Genomic DNA, 17803 nt, shown 5'->3' with positions numbered 1-17803 from the left:
AGTGTGACTTTAATTCAGTATGAATCAATATATATGAAGCAGTGTGTGTAGTTGTTTTTACAGTTTGACAGTACTAAGCATGAACTGATTTTAATCCAATATGAAGCTGCACCATGTATAGTTTTTACAGTCCGACAGTAATAATTGCAGAGTCATTTCAGTCCAGTATTAATCTGCAGTGTTTGAAGCTCAATTCACCAGCAATAATTGTGGCATGGTTTGAATCCAGTTTGAATCTGTAATGTCTGTAACAATTGTAGAGTCATTTTAATCCACTATGAACCTGTAGTGTGTAGTTTTAACAGTCTGGCAGTAATATTTAGGGAGTGAATGAACTTCTGTAGTATTGAGCTTCCTCAGTAGTAGTAGTCCTGTTCTAACACACCATCTGGTAATAATAAAACCTGCTAATAGACAATAGAGCTGAAATAATTTGTCAGCAAAGTTGTTTTGGCTTCAATTATGGAAAGAAAACTGATACATGAATGTGTTGTTTACTTAAAAACAGGAGACTTTCTATGGGGCAATTTGGCTTCTATTGTATCTCTGTACCATAATAGAAGAAACCGTCACACAGGTAGAACTTGGAAACCAAATGGAAAAAGGAACCAGCAGAAGAAATTAAGGGTTAGAGTAGTTGATTAAACAAATAATAAATGATAAAGTAATTGACTATAAAATCAACCATTAGTTGCAGTTTTAATAGACAACCAAAATGTCTCTTTTTGGCACCACATATTTTGACACCCTGCTTTTCTTAGGGTGACTGTGACACTGTTTCACTAGTCCAGAGAGAAGCTTTAAAAAGCATAGCTTAAGCTTTTGTTTTCATGTTTATGGCTTGGAAATAAAAGTAAACAGCTTATCCTTTATGGTTGCTAAATGAAACTGTTTTAATGTTCATTCCTTCTGGTCCAGAGACATGAGTTGTTTTTAGGATATTTGACCTGTGACGTTGGAAGAAGTAATGAGTAGTTTGTGGCCTTTTCACAGTTCACCACTAAGGTTTATCGAAGCTGTGAGAATATTCTTTAAAAGCAAGTGCTGAGATTAAGTTTGAGCTAAATTAATGCGGATGGAAGAAGTCTTTGATTGTAAGTGTATAAGCTTCTCATAGTCACATTTTAGACTTTATAAATCCAGTGAAGATATTGGTAGCTGTTACAGTTTCAGACTGGGCCAGATCCCAGTTTTTTCTGTGAACATATGTCATATTATAGCATCCAATAACCCTTGTCTGACAATCCCTGTTTCTATTTCAAAACACCACAGATTAATCCTTTGGATATTCATCCCCTGTAGCCATAGTAGAGCTATCAGCAAAATGGTTTATTCAGCAAGGTAAAACAAGCCATTTTCTGTCAGAAACGGCATACATATATTCATTTCTAAGGTGGTGTTCTTCAAATTCAGCCAGTGGAATCAATTTGAAATGAATTTGAAAAATCTTCCCTTGTTGAAAAGAAAGGTTTTGTGTCTACTTTTCAGTGCAGGGGCTGATCTAGATGGTATTATCAAGGCTAATTCCATCATTTCATACTCCAATGCCAGTCCATTCAATATAATATCTTATGGACAGACCAAGGAATTCACTCCTAAAGATTGCCATCCTGCTGAATATAACTCATACCCTGTTGCTATAGATGAACTGTTCTTCTCTAATTCTGTTTCATTTTCTCAGTATCCTCCCTACATCCTCCAAAACCGTGTGTTCCCATCATAACATATTAAACATAAATGCTTGCATGCTGTGTAGGGTGTATGATGTTTGAAACTGGGATGGACTAACACCCTCAAACACTTGCAAAGATGCTTAGAGATGTGAGTGGTAGGTAAAAAAATGATAACAGTATAACAAACTGATTTCAGAATACAATATGCTGAAAATAGTATTTTTAGCTAGCAAGCACATGTAGTTGGCATGTACACAAGGATAAAATTATCTACATTTAGCTAACTAGCAGACTGCTGTGTCCTCATTTGCAGTCAACAAGCATGCAATAAAATAATGACACGTGACACATGGCTTTCTGACATTATCTGAAAATGTGTGCATTTTGATTTATAATGTGGTTATGTTATGACTGAGGTTTTGGGGGGAGGAACTTGCCTGAAAACCCTCCTTCTTGGAGTCTTATACACTATTGCTTCACATCTTCACCTTTCATTCCAGTGACGAAGGGTTCACAGTCCCCACCAACACCCCATCTCCTACCTGTTCCTCAGTCCTACATCAGTCCCACTACATTTATGAGGGGGGCCAGGCCTTCTAGCTACAGGCAGAAGCTTCCTAGAACTTCAGCCCAAGTTCTCAGAGTTCTCCCCCTCCCTTAATCAGTCTTCCCTCATGCTACCACCATATTGAAGGCATGGTCTGAACTCATAAACTACTACTTTGTTCAAATTTGACTAACTAATTTGATTTTCATTGTCTACATCATTGCTGACTCTTATTATTGATTTCCTCTGGTGAGATAACCAAGTCTAGCTGTCTTTGTTATAGAATCGAAGTGCGTTTTGGCATATGCCGTTGTCTAAAGACGATAATTTTAGGGGTCACGTTGGATATTTGAGGAACTACTATTAGAAATGTGATCTCAGAAACACCCTTCAAGGTGGCTGCAGGGATTTAGGCATACAGGTAGAGGGAAAATATGGCAGTGCCTTTCTTTTGTGGAATTGAAGACAGCCTTGATATCAAGGCTAGTTCCTCAGTGCGTTCAGTGTAATATCAGACAGAAGTGAAGAATTACCACCCTGCCTTGATATCAAGATATATGCCATATAGTTCCATTCATTTAATATTTGTGATTTTAAAAAGAGCTTGATTAGCTAGCTCAGACGCTTTAGATTTTAAACCCTGCGAGGTGGTAGAAGTTGTTCTTCAGGCCTTATATTGCAAGTTAAAGGAAAGAGCTATCCTTGATTTCAGGGTGGTTGTACCAATGGGATCAGCTGCACTGCAAAGCAGGGGTAAAACCTTACCTTGAAGTGAGGGAAGATTGTTCAAGCTCATGTCAAATTGATTCCACTGCCTAAATTAAAAAAACACACCAAATACAGGGTTGGGCAACCCTGCTTTTGGGTCATCAATCCTCAGTGTCTACACCGTTCATGCTCATTCACCCTAGCACCACTATTCAGCTTTGGCATGAAGCAGCACCGTCCTCCAACACCTTTCCAACAACTTTGTCAGTGTCTGACAGTATGTTGACCTTGGCCAGCCTCTTGCTCACATTAGTGTAATGAATCTGTCTTTTTTTTGGCATGACTGTTCACTTGGTACTGTCTGGATCATCTCTCCGACACTTCCTGTAATGACTGCCCCCATCTAGAACATTTACTTCCATACTGAGACTTGTAGCAGTTAGCCACGCACTAGCTCTCTCCATCAATCACATTAGATGGGCAGACGTGCCTTCCTCAAGTCATCCATCACACAAGGGAGACCATGTGGAGAGGCTTTGCAAGTTGAGTGTAGGCACGACTGTGGTTTTGTGCTAGAAGACACCCATACTACACATGCTAGCAAACAAACACTAACTGTATATACATACATACAATTACTGGCCATCTTTTTAGATACTCTTTTTAGATATTAGTTCTTGCACACTTTATTTACCTTCTACCTCTTTCAATATTGGTCAGTTTCTAACTGGAGGATCTTCTTTGGGGGCCCTCACCGATCCCAGTAATTTTGTTTAAAAGAATTAAAAGAATTGACACTTCATTCATTTTAAACAAGCTAAATCAATTAAATATATACACACACTTTCCTAACCGCTTATCCTTCTGAGTCACAGGGAGTACTGGAGCCTATCCCAGTGGTCAGTGGGAGGAAGGCAGAATACACCCTGGATAGGTTGCCAGTCGATAACAGGGCAGATTAACAGACATATAAATCCACACACACACAATCACACCAGTTGGCATGTCTTTGGACTGTGGAAGGAAGCCAGAGGAAACCCACACAGACACCACACAGAAAGGACCCTGGTTGCCCAGCCAGGGACTCGAACCCAGGCCCTTCTTTCTGTGAGGCGACAACACCCCCATGGCTCCCATCAATTAAATAAAAAGATTTAAAAGTTCAAATAAATATAAACATAATTGTTGGTCTCATCATAAGGAGATCTCAAATTTGAACCCTGACAATGCCACAGCCATCAGTGGCTGGGAGTCCAAGTGGGAATAATTAGTTCTCTTTGAGTGGGTAGCAGGGCCTGTCTCTCCACCTAACACTCAATGTGATGCTTGCAACCATGGGCATCTGTATTCTAAAGCTGGGGCTACACTGCATGACTTTTACCCCAGTTTTATCTCTGATTCTCAGTCTGGTTGGCTCTAGCCTGCAGATTTTAGGCCAGTCAGATTCAACAGGAGAGAAAATTAAATAGTGTGCAGATTTTTTGCCCCACGATCGCATTTTAAACCACTTGGAGCATGTCAAACATTTGATTTTTTGAGCCACCTCTGAGCATAAACTAGTTGCGTATATCACTCAGTGACACAATCTGAATGAACTCCTCCAAGCAAATAAATGAAAATTACGCTTGTCTGTAGCAAAGCTTTTTAATGAACTGAATTTAAAGCACAATAGAGCACATGCACATCTAAAATTCTATCACACTAATCACATCTTTACATTCATGAGCCTCGCTTAAATATGTTTACCTGTTGCCTCTTTACTGTGGCACTGCAAACAGCAGTGAAAACAGCATCCACTTCACCTCTATTTATTTGTGTCTCTTAGTATTGAAGGAATGTGAGCATTTGTGCAAGCTTGGTTCATTCAGGAAAGGACCTAAAAGTGGAGTAGTGTGTGATCCCAAGTCATCCCCAATGTTTCAGTAACCTAGAAAAACCTGCAGAAAGAGATCCCAAGGCTTTTATAATCAGTTAGGATTTTAAACGTTGTATTTTCTAAGGCTTAATGTGACAGAATTGGCATTTAGCATTGTCCTCAACGTGCATTCGGCTGCCTAATGGTGTTTAGCTTAGTGGAAGTTTGAAAGAATAAGGTGTTCAGATTCACATGACTTGTGGGAAGCTAGTGCTAAACCTAGCTAGTGGGTGGAAATACAAAAAAGTGGAATCACAGTAATGCTTGGGTTTTTATACACCAGTGTCAATGCTAGGTTGACAGTAGTACACCACTCAAAAATATCCAGCTAAGAGCGGTTCTGTGGCTACAAACTGACCACAGATAAAGGCTAACACAAACTGGGCTTCAGTGGTCTACAATCTCTGTAGACCAGCAAAGTGAAGCTACATGAGAAGGGTTTCTAATAAACTAGCCAGGTAGGGAATACTGTACCCTAGCCAGGTAAGGAATACTGCCTATGCATATGTATGCACACTTTCAATCACTGATTGATAAGTTGCTGAGCAGGTTTTTCTGCTGGAAAAGCTGAGAGAGGAAGGATTTTTTTTTCTTCACATGAGTGCCGTTTCTGCTCCATGCTGAGTGCTATTATCCCTCCTGTGGGTGTGCTACTAACCTCAGTACAGCACACCAAAAGCAGGCTAAGGCAGACAGTGGGAGAGAACATGGTGCTTTTAAAGCAGTGTAGGACGTGTACTATTATAAGCTCTGTGTCAGGGAGAAAAAGGCATCGCACTCCCCCAAAACAATTAAAAACTTTTTCTTTTTTTCTTTTGAGGTGATGGCAGTAGCAGCCTAACCCTAAAGAGATTAACTCCCCTCCGCTCCGCTCCTTGCCCATTCCTGCCGCTTATGTAAATTTTTTTCCCGGCTTCTTCTAATTCACTCATGCAAAATCCGAGTGGAGCATGACTGTGCTGTAGTTTCACATTATCTTGCGGAAACCCCCACAACTTCAGGGCTAATGGGAGATTTGTGACCGTCTCTTTTCATGCCTGAAAACTTCTTACAGTTTCTCAGGATCAGTGTGTCCTTGGCATGAAAGAGGCTATTTGCTGTGTCGTTAAAGGATGTACATACAGCGAAACTGCAGAAATATTTGCTGCTTGCTGCTGAGTAGATGATTTCTGGCACCTCAAAGTGTAACTGTTCTCTATAATCTAACATCCAGGGCTGTGGTCCAGTTCCTCTTTCTTATGTGTATTCTCAATTGGCTCGGTGATGTTTCAGATGTAGAATGTGCAGTACTAAAAGAGTGTATGTCAAAGGAATGTTTCATATTACAATCTGTACTCCAAACAGAGGAAATAATGTGTTGCCTACATACAGTATCAAGAAAATGTATAAGCCTTTGGAATTACCTGCGTCTATGTAAAAATTCATCTTTAAATTTAAGATTTATTGTCTTCACCAGACAATAAAAAACAGTCTGTTTAGAGTAATAACACAAACAATGATGTATTGTTCTCATCCATACTAAAAACATTTACAGTGTAGGTTGGAAGAAGTATGTGAACCTCTAGGCTAATGACTTTAAAAAACTGGAAACTATACAGAATTCTCAACGAAGTGAAAAAGGCATGAAGGAATCATTGGAAATAAATAACTAAATAAATAAAAAACAATAATGCATTCCTGCAATTTGCTATAGAAAACTTTGACTTGCCAAAACACTCCTGGGAAAAGGTTTTGTTGACTGAAAACATTAAGGTTGAACTGTTCAAGAGAACACAGCACTATATATGGTGTTAAAAGGTCACTTAATGTCAACACGAAAACATCATCCTGAAAGTGAACCATTAGTGTTGCATTAGAACCACAAGGCTAATGTAGCTAGCCTTACAAGTGGATGAATCTAAGATTAAGAGCCCCTTATTAATCCCACAACAGGGAAATTTCACCTCCACATTTAACCCATCTGTGAAGTGAAACACCACATACACACTAGTGAGCACACTTGCCCGGAGCAGTGGGCAGCCCTATTCGCTGCACCTGGGGAGCAGACGGGGGTTAGGTGCTCAAGGACACCTCAGTCATGTACTGTCAGATCTGGGGATCAAACCGGCGACTTTCCAGTCACAAGGCTGGTTCCCTAACCTCCATGATGGCCCCATTTTTTTTGTTTTGTTTATAGAATTAAGATTAAGGATCTGATGATTGCGAGAGTGTTAATATGGTGTATCCATAAATGATTTGAGTTTTCTACTGTTGTAAATAATCATGTTTTCGTCAGTATAATGTTGACTTTGCATCTGAGATCTATTTGAGGCCAATCTGAGACCATAATATCAAGACAGACCTTTACAGTAAGACTCCACAGACTATTTAATCATTTTTTGACCTCCTGACTTACTATTGCTACTACATTCAATTTTAACAATAAAAATCTTGCATAGTGCTTCTCAGATCTTTAAAAGGGCTCTCAGACCAAAAAGAAAGATATAAATATTGGTGTATCTGTTGTAAACATGCTTACTTGCCTCCTACAGCACTGCAGTCTGCAGTTCTGCTGATGCATCTTGACCATGGAAGGAACATTTGAAAAACTATACCTGATTTTGGGGTTTAAATTCATTCGTTTTTATTTTTTTGCTGAGGTAAAGCGAAACACCAGAGTTACTGCTAGCAAGCTCAGTACCTTTCCTTCACAAATTATCATTACAATGGAGAGAATGCATCACTTCAAATGACAGAAATAGCTCATCAGATGAGGAAAACAACAAGCTAAGCTGAAATGAACAAGGTAGCTATGCTACATAGACAAAACATTTTGGGACACACCACTTAATTATTAGGTTCAGGTGTTTCAGCCACACTCTAACAGGTGGACAAAATTAAGCACATAGTTTTGCAGTCTCAGTAGACAAATGATGGCAGTAGAAAGGGACATACTGAAGAGTTCAGTGGCTTTAAACATGGTGCTCTCATAGGATGCCACCTCTGACACAAATCAGTTAATGAAATTTAGACCACGCAAACTCATAGAGTGGGGCTGCCGAGTACTGAAGTGCACAGTGCTTGTCATCATCAGTACTACATCAGTAGTGATGAATCACACTTCTCACTCTGGCAGTCTGATGGACAAGTCTGGGTTTGGCAAATGTTACCTGCCTAAGTGCCAAATGTAAAGTTTGGCAGAGGAGGGCTAATGCTATGGGGTTGTTTTTCAGGGGCTGGCCTTTAATGCTTTGGCACACCAAGACATTTTGGATAATTTTATGTTTCCAACCTTGTGAAAACACCTTGGGGAAGTCCCTTTTCAGTTCCAGCATGACTGCGCACCTAGTGCCCTAAACAAAGCATGACTGCATGAGTTGGGTGTGGAAGAACTTGACAGGTCCCCACAGAGCCCTGACCTCAAACACCTTTGGGGTGAACTAGAATGGAGATTGTGAGCCAGGCTCTGCCATCCAACATCAGTGTCTGACCTCACAAACGTTCTTCTGGATGAATGGGCTAAAATTTCCATAGACACATCCCAGTATTATCTAAAAAGACTATAGTTATACTGTTATAGCTGCAAAGGGAGACCAACTCCATATTATTGCCAATAGATTTAGAAAACAAGGTTATAAACATTCTTGTGGGTATAATGTGTAGGTGTCCCAGTACATTATAGTGTACCGTAGCTATTTAGTGGCTCTGCTAGTAGTTATGATTTGTTGACAACACAGGGATTCTCAAGGGTAGTATGATGTATTATATGATATCAGTTGCTGTAGTGAGAGCACTGATGAACGAAAACACGAAAATGATAACCATTTGTGGATTCTGTCAAACCCGAAAAGGCTGAGGCTAATAATGCTGCCCTACAGAGTACTGCGTAACACAGTAACAACAAATAACTCTTAAACTCTTGTTTTAGGCCAGAATATGAGAGAAGTAATCTCATATTGACTTGTTTATGTATTTACTGACCTTGTATGACATACTGTTATCTATAAACATGGCTAAATATATAAAATACAGGCTTTAAAGTTGCTGCAACTACTGTTTTAGCTGTATAATTATGTACTGTGTAATTAAAGAAAAAAATAGTTTGAAAATCACATATGCAAGTCTATTTGTGTGGTATATGTGGTAATTCAGGTACACAGTTTGCACAGTGCTAAATGGTGTAAACAAGCTTATTTATTGTTAGCTGCATTAGCCTTATAGGTTCAGTGCAAAACCAAAGAAGCAAACTTTAGACACTAAACCTGTCTAGGCTGACTGACTGCATTTGGGATAAGGGGGAAAATGTGTAAATTTGACTTTTTGCTGAGCTATCATTTTAAAATCCTAAAGGAGATGCTGTTTCCCAGAGCACAACATATCGCTTTTTTGCTGAATCTAGTTCCCCGAAGCCTGGCCTGAGATCAGCCATTCTGCCTGTCACTCTAGATCACTAAGTCAGCCTGTACTATGCGTGACTGCAGCTGGGGCTGCTCAATCACCCAGCGCGTTGATCTCTGGTCATGCCTGTATTGACTGCTCTGCGCTCTCTGGCCTTGGATATCCGCAGCTTTCTGCCACCAGTTTGGCCTCCAGGCCCCTCCAGAGTCATTAAATCTGACATGCAAATACAGTCTGACCATTTGACTTTAGGTCCAGCCTCAGTAGGAGTGGTCTCGGTGTAGGATCAGGATGGGAATGTTTAATGAGTGAGGGTAATTTTATTTGATTTTTAATAAATTAAGTCTTCAGCAGTCTTTAAACTTTGGTGATTTTCAATAGTTGCTACCTAAAGAGGCACTCAGGCTAAAGCAAAACATATAACCATTACTTTATCAACTGTAAAAATACTTAACTGTCTCCCACAGTGGCATCACAACAGTCTAAAAATTGAGGTTTTCCATTTTGAAGACTGGGAAAACTCCCTTCTGGAAAGGAACATTTGAAAAACTACAAAGATTTTTGTGGTGCATACTTGAGAATGGGCTATTTGCTTGTTTTTTAGCTAGCTGGCTAGTGCCTATCATTAAGCTGGATGTCATGACTGTATTGACTTTATTGACCTCTACTTTGCCGGATTTCTGTATTGCTAGGAGGAGCTTCCCAGTGGTGTAATACATGTTCAGTATTGCAGTGAGGGAACACTGATGGATGAAAAAATAGTGAACTCAAATTCACTATTGTCAAATTGTGAATGAGGCAGAGGGAAGAAATGCTGTACTACAGAATCTTATATAAGATAAAACATAACATTATTTCATTGATGTATAAAAACCTTGTACCTCCATTTTTGCTTTTTTAACGTTTGAAAACTATGTTTACCTTTTTACTGTGTTTCATGACAAACGGACCAATAGAAATGGTCCAAAATGTCTTCAAAAAAATATTGTTACATTAATTTCCATTACAAGTTATGGTTTGTAAAGTTTTCACCTTGGATATATGAGGTTTTGTTCTGACAGGGACAGCATTCTAGTTTTAGGCCGCAATGTCAGTTTTAGCAAATTTGCAATTACATTCAATGCTCCTGTATGGATCTTCAGCTCTTGGCTAACATTTTCTGGTAGTCCACCCTAAAAGTTAAAGTCTTATACTTTTCAGTCCAAGTTTGTTCTTCAGCACTGTTTCCCATACTTCTCCTAGAGTCTACAGATCATTCCCAAACCTCTCATGAGGTTACAGTGGCGGTGTTGAGGCAGTAAAACACTACCATGTGAAAGACATAGGGAATACTTGATCAGGGTTTGAATGACCTTGAAAGACTTGAATGAAAACACAATGACCTCCTTGAGGAACACATTCACCACATAGTGCCAGGCTTGCCTCCAAACACAGGTGAAAAGGGAGACCAAGCCAGGTTTTAGTTACATCAGCAGGCCTGTGGCACAAAAAATGTGAGTCTATAAGAGAGAGAACTGAAAAGGACAGACTAATATAGCAGATTAACCCATGATCTACAAGAATATGAATGATACACCAAACCACAAGCAGAACTGAGGCAAAATGAACAAAATAGGAGACTCCAAAATATGACTGCAACCAAATATAAGGCTTTGCAAAGACAGGACCTATACAGCTTAGGGAAAGATGATGAATCAAAGTGATCAGATGTGAGCTCTTAATAATTAGGTGAGTTTAAGTTGTCTTAGAAACAGGAGTGGGTGGTTTAGTTTGCGGCTGAGCATTCTGGGTGTTGTAGTGTTCAGACCATCCATCCAGCCACGACAAAGAAAATGTCTTAGATTGGAGGCAAATCTGCAAAGATGAAGATCAGCACACAAATAAATGACCTTTAAAGGAACAGTTTTGCAAAAAACATCTGATTTGCACAATTTCTCTTTACTACAGCCAAGACATGTTTGGTTGGTATCTGTAGTTTTCTTCTTTACTTATGTATTTGATCGATGATGCTAATGTAGCTAACAAGTAATGGAAACTTATTACTGACCAATTAGTGTTCTGTGAACTGTACACTGTAAAATATAGTATCTCAGCAGATGAAACTGGCTTAGTTGTAGATAATATTCCTAATACACTTCATATTTTATTGGCAGATAATTTTATATATTGGCAGATATTTTAATTGTCAATTGAAAATTGTCTGCCAGAATAAGTTTACTTAATAAAGTTACTTTAAACAATTTCAGACACTGAACATGTCTTAGCTGATCTGGGAAAAGGGGTATTTGTGTAAATTAGGTTTTTCCTTAGAGGCTCAAATTGCTACTATACTGTTATACTGTATACTTCATTACTTATATTTTAAAAAAATATTTGTAAGAGATGTACTTTACTGGAGCATTAAAAAGGTAATTATTTCTGCTTACATTTTCATTTAGAACTACAACACCAGGAGAGCTCAAAGACTAGTGAATTTTCTCTTTTCCATGCCAACCAGTTTTGTTCCCACACCTTCACATTTAAAGCTGACCCATAACTATGCTAATTCTTGAAAACCATTAATTTTAGCCATTTTTACTTTTTAGATTTATATACTTAAGAAAGTTGAAGTTCTTTTTTTTTATACTTTCACAAGTATATTTTTAGTCCTATGGAGTACTCATACATTCACTTAAACATTCTGCATAATTCAGTGGATGGCATGTTAACAAAGTGGTTTGATGTAAAATGTTTAATTGTAGAGAATCTTACCAGCTCATATTTCTTTACAGTGGTGGTGATGGGAGGTTGCAATGTGTACAACATAAATATAGCCTTTTCATGGACTATCCAGAACCACCAGAGAAATAGAATGAAATTTGAAACAATAATTCTTAATGACATTGTCATACATCTCGCCATCATCAATGTATTTTACAAATATCTGTCACCAGAACACCTTTTCACTACTATCATATATCAGTGTCTCAGGTGTCAGGCTGTGTATTCCAAACCTTTTCTTGTAATATCTTTTGGTGAGGGAGCTTTTAGAGGCATTCAACTTTTCAGACGTTTGGTTCCTATCATCACCACTGTGCTAGAACAGAGCATTTCACATCAAACCACTCTGAATGACTTTACACCATAACCATTTAAACAAGCAGAAACCTTGATAAATCTGTTGAAATTTTCTCTGCAATTGTATGGAATCGAGTTGTAATGTTACAATGAGTTTTGTTTATGTCACGAACCTCCACGACGTCTTTCTTCTCCTATAGTGTGGGTTGGTTTCAGCTTCATTCGTTTTCGCTACAAGCTGAAAAGCTTTCTCTAGTGTCATTAGCCTGTGGTCGATAATGGACAGCCCTCCTGTCCAGACGCAGTCTATTGCAGCCCAATTAACCCCATTAGAAACCCAGACCAAGCTTCTTATTGTAAAAAACAGCAGAGCAGGGTGATGCTCACACCAAATTGATTGCCTCCTCTGAGTCTGAAAAATAGTTAATTAATTCACCACTGCTCATTTGTCTACTTGAACAGAATTGTCCCAATTATGAGTTATTTCAAAATAATATTAATTTGATTTTTTTTTTTTTTTTTTGGCCACTTCAACACTCACAGACGTAAACACAGCACCTTAGTTTTTTACAACAGTCATTGAAATGAATCAATAAAGAACCAACATGTGAAGTAAACAACATATAACTCAGCTGTGGTGGCAGCTCTGCAACAATGTCGCTCTGTTTGGCCTGACTGTGTGACTGCGTTAGTCTGGGCATATGAAGCCATTCATTCTGACTGGATGGATGTCCGTGAAGAAAAAGTCATGCATCAGCCCTCGGCTAGCAGAGTGGAACGATCGTTTTTACAGCAGGGACTGCAGCTCAAACAAAGTGTGACACCTCATACTCTCTTTCTTTTTCTTTCTTTCTTTCCTGTTCTGTTTCTTTTTTCTCTCATTCTCTCTCATTCTCTTATTCTCATGGTCTTTGCCTCTTTCTCTATTTCCATTTGTCTCTTCTCTCTTCCTCTCCATCTTTCTTTTGCATTATATGCCTCTCAATTTCTTTCCTTTTTCTCTCTCTCTCTTCCCTTTTGTCCTGTGTCTCCCTCTCTCTCTTTTTTGTTGCCTATGTCCTTCTCATTTCATTATTCTTTATTTTCTTTTTTTATATCTTTCATTCTTTTTTCTTTCTTTATTCTGCCCATTGCCCTTTTCTTTCTCTCCCACCCTTTCTTACTTTCTTTTCTTGTCTCCATTCCTTTTCTAACTCTCTTAGGCTTTCTTTCTGTCTCTCTTTCTTTCTTTTTCTTTCTTCCTCATTATTTCTTCCTTCTCCCCTTATCTGACCCTCTCTCTCCTCTCTCTCTTTCTTTCACTTTTTTTATCCTTTCCATCCCTCTCCTTCTGTCATTTTATTTCTGTTCTCTCATTCGTTTTTTTTTTCATTTCTCCTGTCATACCTGTCTTCTCTGTCTCTACCTTTTCTTCTTTCCATTCGCTCTTACTCTTTCTCTGTCTGTCTCTCTAGCTCCCCGTCTTCTCTCTCTCTCACTATGCCTTGTTCTTCCTTCTTCTCTCAATGTCTTTGAGTCCTAAATTTCTTTCTTTCTTTCTTTCTTTCTTTCTTTCTTTCTTTCTTTCTTTCTTTCTTTCTTTCTTTCTTTCTTTCTTTCTTTCTTTCTTTCTCTTTCTCCTCCCCTCTCTCTGCCTCTCTCACTCTCTCTCTCTGTCCTTGACTACTAGAGAGCATATCAATCCACCAAGCCCCCCCCCCCCCCCCCCCCCCCCTCTCCCATTAGATAATAGCGCAGACGTTATGGTTGCTCTAAGTTCCTGTGCAAAAACTTTTTAATAAAATATGGCCTACAAAGCAGGGAAATGGCTGCATTTGGCTGCACTGAGTTATTATAGGATCCTATAGAGGAATAAAGAGGTGCTCTACAGCTGTGATCAAATTACAGCAGTACAGTTTCAGAATGCGACATACACTCCAAGACGCTTGAGCTCCCATAAAGGACAATGTGTGCTTTTATGCGCTTGCCATTAAATTCCCCTTGTTTTTAATGGAAAAACAAGTGGAGGTGTATGGGGAAAGATATTCATGATTGCTGGGTGATAATATCAGCTACAACGGCAATGGAGTCACTCTTTTATTTTCATAAAGAGTGGATGTGTTTCAAATACAAGCTAGTCATTCTGGTGAGTGGAATTACTACAGAGATGTGATGTGGTGGGATTTGCTGCCTTCTGACTGGGTCGCACTAATGTGCAGGACAGCTCGGTCATGATGACTTTTGTTGTGATGTTGTGGTACGTTACTGTTACAAACCCCTGACCACACACTTAGTCTGTGCTGTATTTATTACTCTTTTTACTGGGATACCAAGCACATCAAATCAGGTCATATGGGTGGCGCTATATGTCCATTGATTGGTCACGCATAATCACTTAGTCAGATTACAGCCCACAGCACTACCCAGAATCACTGTGTATGACTCTTCACATAAAACTAAATGCTGAGTAAAAAATATAAATCAGACTTTCCATTACCATAAGAATCACACTAGAAACCATGTGTCCACCACACAACTACTAGAGAACCAAGCCAACATTCACAGTTCTCATGTGCAATCACAACACATACCACAGTAGCACAGTACAGATATCTTTGGTCTTAGATTAGTAACTGTGCCATACCTAAAAAGATATTTGCCATTATTCATTAAAGTTGCATATAAAGGAGTGGCTTTAATGACATACAAACTACTCTGCATCGGATTCGCTTTCATAGGACATGGAAACAAGTAGAGATTTGAGTGTATTTACATAATATTTATATATCATTATGTACACTATGGACCACATAATCTCTCCTTTTTGGAGGGAGCCAATAACACAGTTGATTGAAAAGAATAAAATGCAAAATTAACAAAACAAGAAGGTAAAATGATCTGATTGTGTAATTGTATCATTTTCTTAAACTACCATAACAAAAAACAAATAACATAACAAACAGCAATATGTACATTTGTTTATACTAGTAGGCATGTAACATGATGTACATCCACTTTTGTACTGGGTTGCCATGTGCACAAATTATTAGTATTATTGTTATTTTCCATTTTCATTCTTCTTATTGTTGTTATGGATGCCACTGATGTCATTTTTGGTTTGTTAACTATTTATCTAGTGTTTTTTAGATATTTTAAATATATAACCGTCAAATTTTTCACACACGAGTTTCATCGTACAGATACGCCAAAGAAGAAATTAATGAATAAGAAATTAGTTAAATTTGAGTGCGCTCATATTGTGATCAGATTTGACCATATACTGTTTGGATGAATGTGGGTCATTGTGGGAGAATTTGCAGTCAGGCTTATCTGGGAAGCATGGCCAAAGATCTAATTGTGATATATTTTTCCTTCTCAGTCAATATTAATGATTATCCCTAATTACTGTGTGAATTAATTGCTATAATAACAACACTTTGTATCTCCAAAGTAATAACTTTATAGGAGAAGGGAAAAACCTTAACGTATACCAAAAACTTCATCCAATTAATTTTATACCAGTTCTGTTGGTCCACTTGTTCAACAACAAGTGTTCACACAATGCAATGGGCAGTTAGCATTTTCAAATGGTGTAAAAAAAAAAAAAAAAAAAAAAATGAGGTATGAGGTTTTGATATGACAGCAGAAATTTTCATATTGTTGTAGCCACACAATATTGGAAGATTTTACAAACAACATTCTTCTGCATTGCATCTGATTTAAGAAAACAGAACCCATTCCACACTGCAGAGTGTGGACTAGACGTCCAGAGCATGCGTGAAGAGAAATAGCACAAATTAACGAATAGCCTAAATAAAGCAGAACAATCACTAATCAAAACACTAATCAAAAGCCTAGCAAAACAAAAACAACCATTCTGTGGTTTAATTCCTGCTTTACTGGGAATAAATGACGTTTGGTGAAGTTACTGCACAGTGAGCTGATGACCATGACTGCCGCGTTATTTCAGCAGAGGACAATGTGTGAATAGACTTTGTAAGTTCACCTTGACAGAACCGGACAGGAGCAGACCCAAACTTTTTGGTTGCGGGCGGGAGCGGGACAAATGGTTATGATTTTCTGAGTGAGGGAATGGAAGTGGGGTGAAATCTTGTGGGAATGGGACAGAACTGATCTCTGGTGTGAATTTTATTGCTCCAACAATCTCTTCTATTTTTTTTTATTTGCTATGTTATCACACTGAAAGTAGCTCTGCTAATTTTACCTGCTAATAGCTGTTAAGTGAAGCTGTAAGTGAAAGGCTTGACTTCTTTTCCCTCCCCATCTAACAAGGCATCAAAATGTGTACCAAACTGTTCAAAGACTTTGTTGCTAATATTAACCATATCTGACTCATTAACTCCTTAAAGTCCCATGGTTATTACATAATAAGGCTCATTAGTTAGTAATTGCAGGAACTTCAGTGCTAACTGGTGGAGCTATTCTCAGATTATAGAAGTGTGTAGTGAAACTTTGGACATGCCAGTGGGCCCAGACCATGTAAATAGTTTATTTTGAAGAAGTTGCTTTCAGTAAACTGTTTAATTGAGAGGAATACAATATATTGTAGCGTGGACTTGACTTGTTCATTTCTTTAAATAATTAATTAAAACAGATCGTTTGAAAGAATTGGTTTGATAAAGTTCAATGGAACTTCACATCACTAGATAGTATTAGATTAATGAATAGAATAGGTGAATAGATACATAGAACAATAATTACATGACTAATACCATCAAAATTGTGCCTTATTGATAAGAGAAAACAGTTTGATTATGGATCATTATTGTAATTGTTATCACTGCAGTGCTCCATATCCAAGAAGGGAATCTGATAGTTATTTTCAAATCCTCGCCATAATGAGTTGCCCTAGAGCCAAACATTTGAAAGCCTAACAAGATTTCATTCTTTCCTGAACACTCTTTTTTTTCTCATCCTCTTTCTCCATCCCTGTAGATCCGGCTCTACGCCAGGCCCGACGCCATTCAGAGTGGATCTGGAGACTACGCCCTGCACATCACCAAGAGACTCCTGCACTTCTACCAGGATTACTTCAAAGTCAAGTACTCCCTGCCCAAATTAGGTAAGATTGAGTGTGTGCACAAGTGTGTGCATTCTCTCGCTTCACATGCACCTCTAATTCATTGTTTGATGCTAATGCAGTGCGTGTGTTCACCATATGTTGCTGGGTGGATTTCAGGATTGTGTGTCATGTGGAGGCCTGAGGGGATTCGATACTGTGTTCAGAAATTCACTGACAATGTAGGCAGTCAAGCCAGTGATATTACAGGAGTTGAATTGAATATGCTTGAACTTTAGCATCTGTGTACTAGCATTGATGATATGTGTATGCACTGCTTGTACCCATGCTGATGTTTGTGTGTGAGCATATGTGTGTGTCTGTGTGCAGGTTTACATCCAACTTTCTGGCCAAGTTTCGCTCCATTGGGTTTCTGTCAGTTTGGCGTGTTCATTTAAATACACCCATCAATCTCTCTGGATTGCAGTGCCCTGTCATGGCACTATGTGCTCTTTCTTTCCTTCTGT

General features: G+C 38.6%; 1 protein-coding gene across 2 annotated transcripts in view; it reads left to right on the top strand.

Moving 5' to 3' along the window:
• The window catches only part of LOC108433189 (thyrotropin-releasing hormone-degrading ectoenzyme), a 358559-nt gene that overhangs the window by 16506 nt on the left and 324250 nt on the right, over nt 1–17803 (top strand). For both annotated transcript variants that reach the window (XM_037542868.1, XM_017707605.2), the window contains one exon: nt 17213–17339. In XM_037542868.1, the coding sequence (XP_037398765.1) occupies nt 17213–17339 (127 nt within the window). The remainder of the gene's footprint in view (nt 1–17212; nt 17340–17803) is intronic.

The sequence above is a fragment of the Pygocentrus nattereri genome, chromosome 1 (assembly GCF_015220715.1).
Source record: "Pygocentrus nattereri isolate fPygNat1 chromosome 1, fPygNat1.pri, whole genome shotgun sequence".
Taxonomy (NCBI): domain Eukaryota; kingdom Metazoa; phylum Chordata; class Actinopteri; order Characiformes; family Serrasalmidae; genus Pygocentrus; species Pygocentrus nattereri.
Note: the sequence above shows the minus strand (reverse complement) of the source record. Positions and strands in the feature narration are given on the sequence as shown.